At 34.2% G+C, this 14,153-nt stretch overlaps 1 protein-coding gene across 2 annotated transcripts in view; it reads right to left on the bottom strand.

The window, feature by feature from the left end:
• Positions 1-10,961, bottom strand: part of LOC140743580 (uncharacterized) — a 35,119-nt gene extending 24,158 nt beyond the window's left edge. The window contains exons 1-4 of one of the 2 annotated variants that reach the window (XM_073074978.1): positions 10,788-10,961; positions 1,308-1,370; positions 1,073-1,147; positions 678-725 (exon numbers count right to left, since the gene is read on the bottom strand). In XM_073074978.1, the coding sequence (XP_072931079.1) occupies positions 678-725; positions 1,073-1,147; positions 1,308-1,370; positions 10,788-10,844 (243 nt within the window). In that variant the 5' untranslated portion in view covers positions 10,845-10,961. The remainder of the gene's footprint in view (positions 1-677; positions 726-1,072; positions 1,148-1,307; positions 1,371-10,787) is intronic. The other variant, XM_073074979.1, reaches the window with a different exon arrangement.
• Between the last annotated feature and the right edge of the window lie 3,192 nt (positions 10,962-14,153).

Here is a 14,153-nt window from a genome sequence, read left to right as displayed (position 1 = left end):
CTGAAAGTTTCAAATGAACCGCTCGGAAACGTCGTTATCATGAAACGTGACATCACACGCGTACGATAATTCGTCACACCGAGCACTCTTATCTAGCAGGGAATTGTTTATTAATGCCTAGCTAAAATTGATTGTTTATATGCCCGGATTAATATTAGTCAGTATTTGTTTACAGTATAATTTATAATTATATAATTTATAATTAATATGTACTTTTAAAAGTAATACGGCTATGTGGATTAGTCGAGAGTGGAGCGTTGATACAAAATGGTGAACTTGGCCTAGTGAGTGAGCGGACCGGTTATGCGTCGGCCGCGGCATCGACGACGCAATACAGCGAAGCTAGCGGTAATAGGTTTATGCAAGCGAGACGAGACCCGCCTCGCAACCTCTACTGCACTGCGGCTCTCTCGGTTTCGGTATCATCTTGGCCTATACCGGTTTCAAAATTTAATTTAGTATCTTATTTCAATTTGGCTTCAACTCAACACAAAACTCATCGACAACTTAAAAGCGAAGTCTCTAACTTGGATCTTAGACTGAAACACAGGCTAGACTGCTCTCCCCTTTCTCATCAAATCTGCATGGCAGCCTCTTTGTATAGTATTTAACCGCCAAACAGCTTCTACTTTGTTATTATCGACAAATAAGCTTTCATCTAAGGTCAAACTACATACCTGACGTAATGCTCCGCTCGGACGGTCACTGCCAGGTCTTCTTAGTCCCTGCAAGTGAATAGTTTGTACTTATCGGTTGCTCCTAGGTTTTAACGTTCGATGAACTGGAAGGTGGTAGAACCCTTTGTACTTCGACTCCAGGAGACAGCCTTTTCCGAGGCGTTCCAGCTTAGTTCTCAGGGGTAGCGGCGTATCTGTGGCCGACCTCAAGTGGGAATATCCTATCTGGGGTTGATTACAGATGTCCAAGGGCGGCAGTAACCGCCCATATTACCATCTACCATATTACCATCAGGTGGACAGTATGCTCGTCTGCTACTCCTATATTATAAATAAAAAAAATAAAAAAAATGGCTACTAGATAAATTACAGCAAGTCACGCAAATGGAACTTACTCGTTTTCTCGGAACGGCAACTCTTGAAACCCGAGTCGCAGATGGAATTTGCAATGGTTGCAGCGGGTCAGCGATCTGTATCAAAACAATGTTTTATTTAAAGTAATCATTTTGAGTATTTCACATAGGCGCTATCGCATAATTAACAGGCATTACCTTAGCAATCGCTTAATGTTTGTAGAGCCTAATAAGCATGAGCCTAATAACGATGTAAAGAAAATAAGGGTAACTTTACCTGAGGATTTGGGGTTTCACTTGACGAGAATGTAGTTGTCAAGGAGGATTGCTCCGGAGGCGTCTGGGAAAAGAAAATGTAACGTTAGTAGAATCGATACAATTAGACTGAAATTGTAATTCGGTACACAAAAACAATAAAGTAGGTAATCTCATATTGGACTTAAATCATTAAAAATGAAAAAACCTTTTTGTCAAAACAAATAGTTATAAATCCCTATTACCTATGTCCTACCGTACCTTTTACGTGTGACACAGATTTTATATGTATTTTTAAGTCAAAATTCGTCAATATTCGTAATAAAATATGACAAATGGATTTTTTACGTCAAAGATCTAATTTTATTAAAATGTCATCTATTTTTTTATCTTAGTACCGGATCGTACGGTGGACCACAGAACACGTTAAATCATCGTCTGGCTCAGGTATTGCTTACAACGTTACGCAAGGTGAAGTAAGCGGTGGTCTTACATAAGACGACCCAGTGGCACACTGACTCTGTAAATGCATGCCGCTTGCACTGTGTACCACCTATTTTATGTTATCGTAATCGTTACAATTATTACTACTAATACTGATCCATCAAGCGGGACGAAAAAAATTATAATGTAGGTCTCCTTTCGAACATTACAAATTTATTTTACATTTCGTCATGCTATGCAACGACATTTTAGGTACCTTCTTTATAAATAGGACTCGTTTTAAGATCGTAATTCCTCAACGTTTAAATCTCAAACGTTGGTTTTTTATTTGATTAATTGCCATGAGCGTTATTGAGATTATAAATCTGTTTTTATTTAAAATTATAAAAGCAAATAGTTAAAAGTTTATGTAAGTAAGAAGGGTTTTAATAACGTATGTTACGTAAGAGTCTTGATTAAAAAAGTAATTTTCTTTTATTTTATATCGTTTCTCTTAGTTTTAAACATTATGGAATTGCAGCGATCCCCAAGGTTCTCGTTTCCAAGACCTTGAGACGGCGCTGCGCTGAACTACGCAGACACTAGCAACTCCATTCTTATTAACACGCTTTTATTAGCTTGGGTTGTACGTTTGTATGTATGTATGTAACAGTAACGGAATCTTTGAGCCCGATTTTTTAACGATACGGTTAAAATTATTTGCAACACGTATTATAAAGCGCAACTGGACGTTTTATTCTTCGAATCATAAAGAATTGTATTCCTATTATATCTCTAAAAGAAGAATTGGTTTTACTATCGGTAAAGGTATTCCCTTTGATGTATGACATTCACAATGTGAATGCGAATATCACGTATAATCTAATCTATGTCAATTATATAAGGGTTTTACTTATTTATTTGTCTTTCTATCTTAGCTAGCTTACCCAACCCAACTGAAAATCATTTTTATCACATTTTTTTCAAAATTATACAGTAAGGTATTGTGCACGGGAGCGGTCACCCGAAAAAAAATTTTAGGTCATGGATTTTCATCCAAGCGCGGATTAAAATATGACACTGATAATATTTATAAGTTTTTATAAAAAAATATTTGACTGATGAAATACCCAAGTAGAATGCCTGGTTAAGTGAGTTTATTTTGTAAGTTTAGTGCATCTACAAAACATGTATGATGGATACTAAAAATTGAAACAAAATAGTATTTCTTATAATGTTAGTATTAAACGACTCGGACAATAGTATCGAATCCTTATTAATATCATAAAAAGGTCAATATTGTTTTGGATAAATATTTTCATCAGTCACCATTAAGATGTTTTTTTATACCATTAAGATTACCACCATTAAAATGTGACGTGAAAATCATTTCGATAAGTAATTTAAACTTATCAAGAGTATATGTGTTGCGCTAAAAAGTATTCGCACGCATAAGATTCGCGTTAAATGGAGGTAAATATTTTTCGCTAATTAGTATACGATTAGGCGATAGAATCCGATCCGATAGATTCATTGATAAATAATATTATCATATAAACATTACAAAGTAAAGTACAGACAATCTCTCTAATATTATAACATTATTTCAGTGACGTACTGTAATTAATTGGCTATGTACGAGGCGTATAGAGGGAGAGTTTCGTATTCGTACCACCAATTTTTTATTGTATTTAAAAACGTTGAGAAATATTATTTCCTTGTCCATACATAGACGTCCCTTTCATGTACCTAACAGTGTATCCCCTATTATTATTTATCTAGTAACACGCAATCTGTAATAAGTGAATATCTATTACAGATTAAGAGACGGAGCTTTGTAAGTCTGACAGGCAGTGAAGCATCTAGGAATAGGGTCCAGTTTTTACACTATCGATACCCTAAAAAGTATTGAGAATTCCCTTATCTTATTAGATACAATGACAACTTTAGGATTTAGTGATTTATTAATACGCTTACGTATAATATTCATTATTACATTGATAAGTATACATATGAAATTTACTAGCCAAATGCTTTATGTCTTCCCAATTATTAAATAATTGGAATAAACATGATTGTGCTCGAATTTCTCGTAGAAAAACGGTATTGGTTAGACAGGGAGAAATCTGTTTTCATCGTAAAGCAGTCCTTACATTTCGGTAGGAACGTGTGAAAATGTATCATCTGTACGAGCTGAATTATAAATGAAGGGAAACATTTTATTCCTCAGGAATGGCGATGCGTCTGTAGTTAACTGTAGATAGACCTCGTTCTTTTTTATTATTATTATTTATATATGTTATTTATCTCCCTCTTTTGAAGGGGTAAAGTATATGGCATGCGGACCTAAGTCAAGCATGACACATTAAATAGAGTAGGTTGAAGAAATAGATGATGACGTGAGGAATTTGCGTGTTATGCGGCAGGTGTTGAGGATGGTTGCTTTCTGTAACAAGTGATGTGAGTGTGTTGGCATTTGGAGGATATTAAGGCTTTGTGTGAGGGTTTTGGGTATTATACCAGTGGACGATAAAACTATAGGAACGATATGAACAATGCGCGCTTTCCATTGGGTTTTTAATTCAATGGCTAGGTCTTGATATTTTGTAAGCTTTTCCGAAATTGTGGACTGTATATTATGGCTGTTAGGGATGGCTATGTCAATGATGTAAACAATGTTACTTTTCTTATCGTGCAAAGTTATATCGGGCCTATTAAAGTGAATGGTTTTGTCGGTTATTATGGTCCGGTCCCAGTAAATTTTGCAAGTTTGATTTTCTAATATTGTGGCTGGTTTATACTTATAATATGGATTCTTTTTAAGAATGAAATTATACCTATGCGCTAAATGTTGGTGAACTATTGCAGCTACTTGGTCGTGACGATGTTTGTAATCAGATTGTACTAGGGATTTACAGGCACCGGTAATATGTTGTATAGTTTCTGGAGCTGAATTACAATGTCTGCATAAGTCTGAGGGTTGATTGGTGTCTTTAATGATAAATTTCCTATAATTTTTAGTGGCAATTATCTGATCCTGTATAGCGAGCATGAAGCCTTCTGTCTCGGGAAACAGTTCCCCTCTCATGAGCCAATCGTTCGATTTTTCTTTATCGACGTAATTTTGACTCAGTTCGGTTCGGTGTCTTCCGTGCAAAGATTTACCAACCCATTTCGCTATTTTTTGGTCTACGGTAATAAGAGCTTCATTAGACTGTGAATTTGTGTTCTTTAAGTTAAGTGGTGTGAGTCTGCTATCTATTTCGGCTACCTGTTTGTGAAGAAGTGAATGTTGTGACTTACTGTGAAAATAGTGTCGAAGTGAAGATATCTGTTTATTATGTAAATTTTGTATGTCTATTATGCCTCTGCCACCTTCTTTGCGTGGTAATGTTAGTCTCTCTATTGAAGATTTGGGATGGTGTTTTCTGTGCTTTGTCAAATGTGTATTTATTGTTCTTTGTAAGTTCTTTAGATCCGTTTGTGTCCAGTTAATGATTCCAAATGAGTAAGTCAGGATAGGGATACTGAATGTGTTAATAGCTTTGACCATATTTCTTGAATTAAGATGAGTTTTAAGTACTAGGTTAAGGCGGTGTTTGAATTTATTTGTAAGTTCTGCTTTCGTTTCTTTTTGAAGTATTTTCCTCGACTGTTTAAATCCTAAGTATTTATAGGCACTGTTTACATCCATTGGTTCAATATTCTGGCCGGTCTCTAAAGCGTATTTGTTAGTTTCTATGTGTCCTTTGTTTATAGATAGAATTTTGCATTTGTCAACGCCAAATTCCATGCAAATATCTGTAGAAAATTGTTGGGTCAAATCTGCTAATTGGAAAAGATCGTTTACATTACCGGCGTATAATTTAATATCGTCCATATACAGTAGGTGCGTTAGGGAGAATCGATTGTCAGTAGTTATTAAATTATATCCGGCAGTACTATTATTAAGAAGTGTAGAGAGTGGGTTTAATGCTAAACAAAACCAAAGCGGGCTAAGCGCATCCCCTTGAAAGATGCCTCGAAGAATGCGAATTGGATCAGTTGTAATTGTGGAAGAGGGTTGTCTAATTTTGAGTACGGTTTTCCAATTTTTCATGGAGGTTTCTAGAAATTCTACAATACTTGGGTTAATTTTATAAAGTTGAAGGATCTGTAATAACCAACTATGCGGAACGGAATCGAAAGCTTTGCAATAATCTATAAACAGGGTGTGAATATCATGTTTTTTGGAGTAGGCTTCGTTAATTACTATTGCATCTATTGTAAGTTGCTCCTTGCATCCTTGGCTGTTCTTTCTACAGCCTTTTTGCTGTTCTGCAAGAATGTCATGGTCAGATAAATGAGAATAAATCGTCTTACTAATACAAGCAGTTAGGATTTTATAAATGGTTTGTAAGCAAGTTATAGGTCTATATTTCGAGGGGTCTTCTGTATTATTTTCTTTGGGTATCATATAAGTTATTCCATGTGTGATGTATTGGGGCATTAACTGCGGTGATTGAATGAATTTGTTAAGATGGTTATGTAAATATGGATAAATGCTAGTGAATTTTTTATACCAGTAATTGTGTATGTTATCTGTTCCAGGTGATTTCCAATTATGTGTGCTTTTAATTACGTGTACGAATGTTTCAAATGTAATGTGTTCGAAAATCATTTCAGGAATGTTTTTTGTTGCTTCCTTAATAACATTTATCCATTCTGCTTTTAGGTTATGCTGAACAGGATTTTCCCAAATATCACTCCAAAATTTATGTAGATTTTCCGGTGTTGGTCCTATACATTCTTGTCTTGCATTTGAAGTTTGTTTATTGTATGTAAGTCCTCTATAGAAAGCTTTTTCTGTGCTTGTGAATTGTGTGTTTTGCTTCTTTCGGGCGGTGCATGTAATGTATCTTTTCAATCTACTGGATGCTGTGTTTAACTTTTGTTTTAAAGTGTCCATGAAATGTTCTAGTTCAGTATTAATGTTTTCGTATTGAGCATGCACCTGATATTTTTTCTTTATTTTTTCTACTGCTGTCTTAATTCTATTGGTCCTATTTCCACGAATGTATTGTGTAAGTCTGCCTATTTCTGCTCTATAAATATCTATTTTGCTCTCGAGTCTTCTCTGCCATGGTGGCCTTGTGTCTCTCCTAAGGGTTCTACTCGTAATAGAATTAATTTTGGTGCCATTGCATATTACAGCTGTGTATGCTGCTGAGTACAAAATTGTTTGAAAAGTTTTATTATTATTATTATTAAGCTTTTATTGCCAACTTACACAGTTACATACATATTACATATATTACTATTACATATATTATTATATATCTATGTTGATTGTGTCGGCGTGTCTTTGCGACACGAAGGCCTCCTCCAGCTCTTTCCAACCTGCTCTCGACTGAGTAGTTCTGAACCACAGTGGACCTGCAATCTTTTTAATGTCGTCAGACCAACGTATTCTCTGTCTTCCTCTTTTTCTCTTAGTTTGGAATCTAGGGGTCCATTCCGTTATACGCCTAGACCTCGACCTCGTTCTATATGGAGTTTATTACAGACGTCCATCGGCGGCATAAAATGCTAATGCTCAGGGAATACTAGTTCGCATAAATAGTTAAATGAAATATCCGTCTGTCATTTCAAAATATATATATTTTTTATTTAGTGACAAGCAGCGATTTTGACAATACTTTAGGTAAATCTCAATAATGTAATCATAACTTGCGAAAACCTCATAACAATGATTGGCAAAAATGTAGATTACACATAAATCCTTTAATTGACTTATAATAAAATATAAGGTTCATTGAACCCGTTTGAACTACCTTTCGTAATATATTTCCTTTCATAATCGTTTTTAGAAATAACCAGATATAAAGGTTGTTGTTGTGTGTATTAATAGAAAGCCATAATAAAGGTAACGTCATTAACGAGTTCAAAGTTATGATTCGCTTGTTGTTTATTTTTGGTCACAATTCGAAATCGAAAGTATTTTCGAACAGCGTATTTTTGTAAGCGTTTCTTAATTGACGTAGCCTGTAGCATGTAGTATGTAGCATAACGCACAGAGAGGAATCTGTTATACAATGCTCGAAAATTAGACGTCTAACAATAAACTGTTTTGTTATTAACCGACTTTATAAATAGGAGGTTTTATTATGTATGTATGTATATTTCTATGGCCGCGATTTTCTCAAAAACGACTAGTTCAATTTGGATGGGGTTATGGTTATTTGAAAGCTGTTTTTGGTTATTGAAATGGCGGAATACTAATGTTACGTAAACTTTAAGTGTGTGCATGATTTCAACACTAAGATACTAGGTAAGGATGTAATTATAGAGTGAGATGTCAGGTTACGGGAAGAAAGTGCCCGGTTTATTATTTAGATCTGTTAACTTTGAAACTAGGTTGGTATTAAGTACCTCAAAAGCTTATTGGCCCAATCATATGAAATGCTGTTTTTGTTTATATAGAGATTTACTCTCTCGTACCTAATTCCATCTCTCATTTGCGTGCGTCATTTGCACAACTGGTTAAGAGCGACCGTCGGATCGATAAGTGCTCAGGCTCAATAACCTGCCTGGCACTAATGCCCCTTGCTTCCATTTTGTTCGCGTCTGTCTATAAACTCCTGACGCGACATTGAACTCTGTAACGTCTGAGTTATTGATAATTTTAAGATGACATCACATTTTGAAAATCTTTTTCGAATCACATTTTTGTACTCAGTACAGTTTTAATAGATAATGTTTGTATTAAGTTTAGTAGGTGAAGTAAAATATTATAAGACGAAATTCTAACAAAATTTGCTAGGACGTATTCTCCATATCTCCAAATAAACGGTCGGCGACCTAACAATCCATGTATATGTAATATGACATTATTTGCATCACGTTATCAGTATCCTCGTCGTATACGCTTAGGTAGACTTTAAATATAAAGAATTTATCATTTTAAGGACATTTAGATATGTGTATTATGTACGCCCGAGAATATACTAGAACAAATATCGTGACATCTGTTTTTCGTACTGAATAGGTTGTTAAAATATGATGAATTTGCTACCATGCAGACATGCTCTCCCCAATATTAAACATTGCAGTACGCCCTTCGTCCGGTTTTCACCCTCGCGAAATGCTAGACGCGTAGGGAGGTAGGCGGCGGGGGTGGCGCCGCCGCCATTAGGGATATTATTGATTTCTGGTCTCTCAGAGATAACGATTGGGATGCTATACAAATGATGTACAGATAATATTTTACTCTCAGTAGAGTAGCAAATGCATACTTTGTTAATAAAATATGCTTTTTACAATTAATGTTATTCTATCATGATTAAATGTCAATCGTGATGTTTGACCACATTATTTTTATGTAACCATACTAAAATTATGTGAGAAAAAAACTTTTAACCATACGCAAAAGGATCGACTAGCGCAGCATTCACGACAGGCGCTAGTTTATTATTTTAGGGACAATAATATTTTATTAATTAGTTAAAAGTTGTGGTATATTTATAATATTTTTAATATGTAACTGAGATAAACTAGTTGTTATGATAATTATGAAGAATGGTAATCTAATTTCCATTACACTGTTAATGTTAATATATTATTTAATATAATTATTTAATTATATTATGCTCTATCTTTAATTATTACATTCTACTTAATAGTTTTATTGTATTATAGAGCCTTTTTTCCTTTAAATGCTTGCATGATTATGTATAGCCATCTGGATCTAGCTGAGATTGTATATAAAAGGTATGTTGAATAATGCACATAAACTTTAAATCATCATGGAAAAGTTCACATAAAAACCTATCAAGATAGAATAAAAATGTATATATTTTTGGTTACACAACCTAGTCGACCTTTACCTGAGATAAACTAAGTTTATCTCATGTAAAGGTGTATTATAATAAAGGAATTAAACTGTTTAATACAGAAATAAACCAGTAAGAATGAAACGTGACATAATTTCTGCTTATGGAATAAAAATAAATTTGAATTGGTCTGCTCTGAAATTGTTGCGTTCAGGTGTAGTCAGAGAGACATGAGGTCGAGGAAAACCACAAACATATACTTTGTAGCAACAATAAAGACACACTAACACAGCTATGCCCCATCTGCCCCTGCGTTCCCGCAGGCGAGAGCAGGCAGTGGATGGGGGCTCCGTGCTGTCTTTGTCCCGCTGATATCTACAATTTGCTGTTGCGATGCGACTCATTTCTATACTAGGAGAGGCTAGTAGTTTGGTGTGGATTATATCTACTCAATAACGTTCAGTTTCAAATATAATAATGAGAGATAGACAATCTCCTAAACATGCACGCAATCGACCTTTGTGGTAACAATTAAAATACTTTATTATAAAAACATATTTTTAACTTATTTTGTAATTTTTACTTGAAACAATTTTTACTTATAGACAGGAACCATGTGGAAACAAAGAATCAGTATTTTTTTTTTAAGAAAAACCACAAGTATTGCTGATAACTAGGTTTTACGGTTGCGCAAAATTTTACAACTGATTAAGTAACAAAGAAACTTATTCAATTAATGTTACATAATAATTGAACTTTGTATATAATAAGTTGTTATTATATTTTAAAAGTACTCGTTAATAAAAATATCGATTACAATATTTAATTACGATATGTGTAATATGTAACAAAAGCTTTGACAATTGTTATAAAATGTAGAGTCGCTTACGGCGTCCGATGGCGCGATCATGGCTATGTGTATACTCTTTACTGTGTACACGAAGGGTAGCGAACGTGTTTGTTGCAAAATGCCCACTATTGGTAACTATTTTTACAATGAAACTTCCAATTTAATTACATCCTCCGGTCGTCTACAATTATCCCTTTATTTCAAATCCTTATATAATTCCTTACGTAATGACCGCGTGGCGAGGATGTCCACCTTTTGCACTTCACCAAATGCTCCTAAATCGCCAGAATGATGTAATATCAATGTCATCAATTTAGTCAAAAAAATAAATCCCAATCCTCCGTCAGAATCGTATAACGTAACATGACTCAGAAAATGCCGGCATTTTACTTGTTACTATGACATGAATTTTTCTTACCTCTGGCTCCGGAATGAGTGCAGGTGGACCTGAAAGTCCACCAGGCGGTTGCCACATATTCCTTTATTGAGTGTTTATAGCGATAGATTGTAGCGTAAACAATTCAACAATCCCGCAATAAAATTCACAACAACAAACACAACTGCCCAGCAAGCCACTTCTTCTACAACTGCATAGATAATAAACTACCTATCTATAAAATAAATGAAACGATACGGTTGGTGTTGCCAGTTCTACAATTTTAACTATAGATATTGTATATTTTTTTACAAAACTCCAAATCTTCTATAGATTGTTTTAAAAGTATTGGATGTTGTTATTTTATTCATACATCACGTTGTTAGTATGAACTTTAAATAATTATAATTATATTTTTCATAATATACTGAATAAAGACAAATACCGTAAAGGCAGTTGTCAGACTATTCAAGAGATGGCATTGCTAACAATAGATCCCTTTCTAACAAAGTTTCAAACTGTACGCTTGGTGGCGTTAAAAACATTATATCGTTTAATTAACGGTATACATTATTACAAATACCAATTACGACTACGAGATACAATACAAATAATACAAGTAACTTGAAATAATTTTATAAATTCCAAGGAGGAAAACATAGAACTATTACATTTAAATACTGTTTTATTAAGAGATCCACTCCTAACATTAAAAGAAAGGGCTATTTATTAATAGAAAACGAACTTTCTTTACGGTGCTACAACAGGCGGTCAAGTGTCATTTTGTGACGGAACGTCAATACTAGAGATGGGTTGTACTAGGTAAATTTGGGACTAGGTATGCCTGTTCCTAGTATTTAAAAATACGTGATCCAGAAACCTGTTCCACCTAGTCCCATAAAGTCTCATTAGTTAGTACAATTTGGTGTGGACTAGGTTCTTGGACTATGAAGCTAGTTCGTTCATGCCTTAAACGTGTCATGAGCGGTGAGCAAAAAAAAAAAAAACGAGAGCGCTAATGTTATTAAGATGAGACTATGTGGAATATTTATAAGGTGTAATAATGCTACTTAGTCCGGTAAACTACCTAATCCGATAAACTACCTAGTCCGATAAACTACCTACTCCGATAAACTACCTAGTCCGATATACTACCTAGTCCGGTAAATTACCTAGTCCGATATACTACCTAGTCCAGTAAACTACCTAGTCCAGAAACTACCTAGTCCGAGAAACCACCTAGTCCGAGAAACTACCTAGTCCCTGAAACTGCTCCACTTAGTCCCATAAAATCTCGACACGCGTCCAATCTGGTCTTGGACTAGGTACTTATTCTTGGACTAGGTACAAATTAAAACTTGGACTAGGTCCGACCTAGTCCGGTAAAATACCTAGTCCCTGAACCTGTTCCAGTATATACGCCTCACCTCTAGAACTAGGTCCCACCTAGTCCGGAAAAATATCTAGTCCCTGAACCTGTTCCACTATACAGGGGGTGAATTTTTCACCCCCTGTATACTTTTACATTTGATCCTTATAAGCGACACTATCAGATAGTGGAATAATATAGAGGGTGTAATTTTTTTCAAAATGAACTCGTTCGATTCCCGGCTAAGGAAAAAGATATTTTAAAAAACTAATGATTCAGTTTTAGTTTTATCAAAATCGGCCTCGTAACTCCTTTCAGCATTTTTCGCTAATCCTTATAGTTTCGGATTTGGCCCTGAAGGCCCGTTTGAAAAATTCACCCTGTATACGCCTCACCTCTAGTCAATACGCTATAAACAAACAACGCTACACTGACGGCTACATACAATACGTAATCTTCAGAGAATTTAAACGTATAAGAGAATTATTAATGAGAAAAAGGAATAAGGAGTGATTCGTCTACGCTAAATCGTCAAAATCGGATGTAATCAGAACAAAACAGCAAGTCGAAGTATATTATATAGACAAGAAATTAATTATAAGACATCTACGAGAAATCTCTATTTTAAGGCCTCATTCTGTAATAAATAAGAATTAACCTATTTCTATGACTTTGTTATTATTTTTTGTGTACTGGTTAACTTACGGGACTGTATAATTAAAAATACATGATTTGCTAATATTAGTCTTCTTTGTTTATTTGGTTTATATGGTTCTATTATTGGGTACACACAGTAGAACTTTTGTATATATTTATTATCATATGTTACAGTTACAATAATTACAGATCAGCTCAAAGCATTTTTACGCCGTCATTTTCTTGTATATTGAAGCTCTTGCTAAGCAGAATTTATGTGCTGCTTGCGTGTGTGACTTTTTTTCATTTCTAAAATTATTTTCTGTAACAACTGAATATACATTTCCTTAAACTGCACATACCCTATAGCGTCGTCACTATACGACTGTCGCGAAGATCTGAAAATATAATTATAACCAATTAATAACCTTAAAACAAATCAAAAAAGATTATAAGTATAGTTTAAAATAAGCTTGATAATCACTTAAAGACAACCTTTCTTCTATCGGAAGTCAATTAAGAAATGTTTTAACTGTCCGAAATGATTAAATCTAAATATATGCAATATTTTAATTACGTTATTTGTTATTTCCATAGGTTATTTCACGGAAGTTTTTGTATTCATTTTTATTTATTGCATTGCATATATGGATCTTCTTTAAGAAGATTCACTCTATTGGCTTTAATATATTTTCATTCATTTCGGTTCACAACATAAATCCAACCAACTCTAAAAGCAAACGATATAATTATTATTTTTCTTGTATAGTTTTGGTGTGGTGACGTCATGTGATATTTCAAGCAGCACCGTCGCCGTTTTGGAATTTGCAATCCACAGACAAAAAATCTAAAATTTCTATTTAAAAATTAAAATACTTAGAATGTATAAAAAATTAAACTAAATATTGTATAATTTATGTTTACTTATAAGCTATCATACCGAACATATTTCATATGGTTATAACTGTCAAATAACCATTTCCAATTAAAATATGTAATAATAAAATACAGTAATTAAATCCTCGTTATATGATATTATAATGACTATTATTATTTCCACTCTCATATAGTGACATATTTATTAACGGTAACTTAATAAAGTATGGGAAACAAGGAAATATTGGAATGGTTGTATCTGGCAACATGTCTTACCTTTTGCCATAAATTTGGAGAGTGGTATATTGACATCTGTCAATACGACATGGACATGACTAATGAGGGCCATGAATATTTTTTATCGAAATTCGAAATTCAATGTCGAGTTAATATTAAGGTTTCTGTTGAACAGTAGCAGATGACAAGGAACGCCAGCTCTCTTTAGGACCTCCCACAGTTTTCAGCGACTAATATAGTTGAAAGCCTTCTGGTAGTCAATGAAATATATAATGGGTAAAATTGTTAAT

The sequence above is a fragment of the Epargyreus clarus genome, unplaced genomic scaffold, assembly GCF_041222505.1.
Source record: "Epargyreus clarus isolate Ecla_fem2 unplaced genomic scaffold, WU_Ecla_fem_2.2 ptg000007l, whole genome shotgun sequence".
NCBI classification, from domain to species: domain Eukaryota; kingdom Metazoa; phylum Arthropoda; class Insecta; order Lepidoptera; family Hesperiidae; genus Epargyreus; species Epargyreus clarus.
Note: the sequence above shows the minus strand (reverse complement) of the source record. Positions and strands in the feature narration are given on the sequence as shown.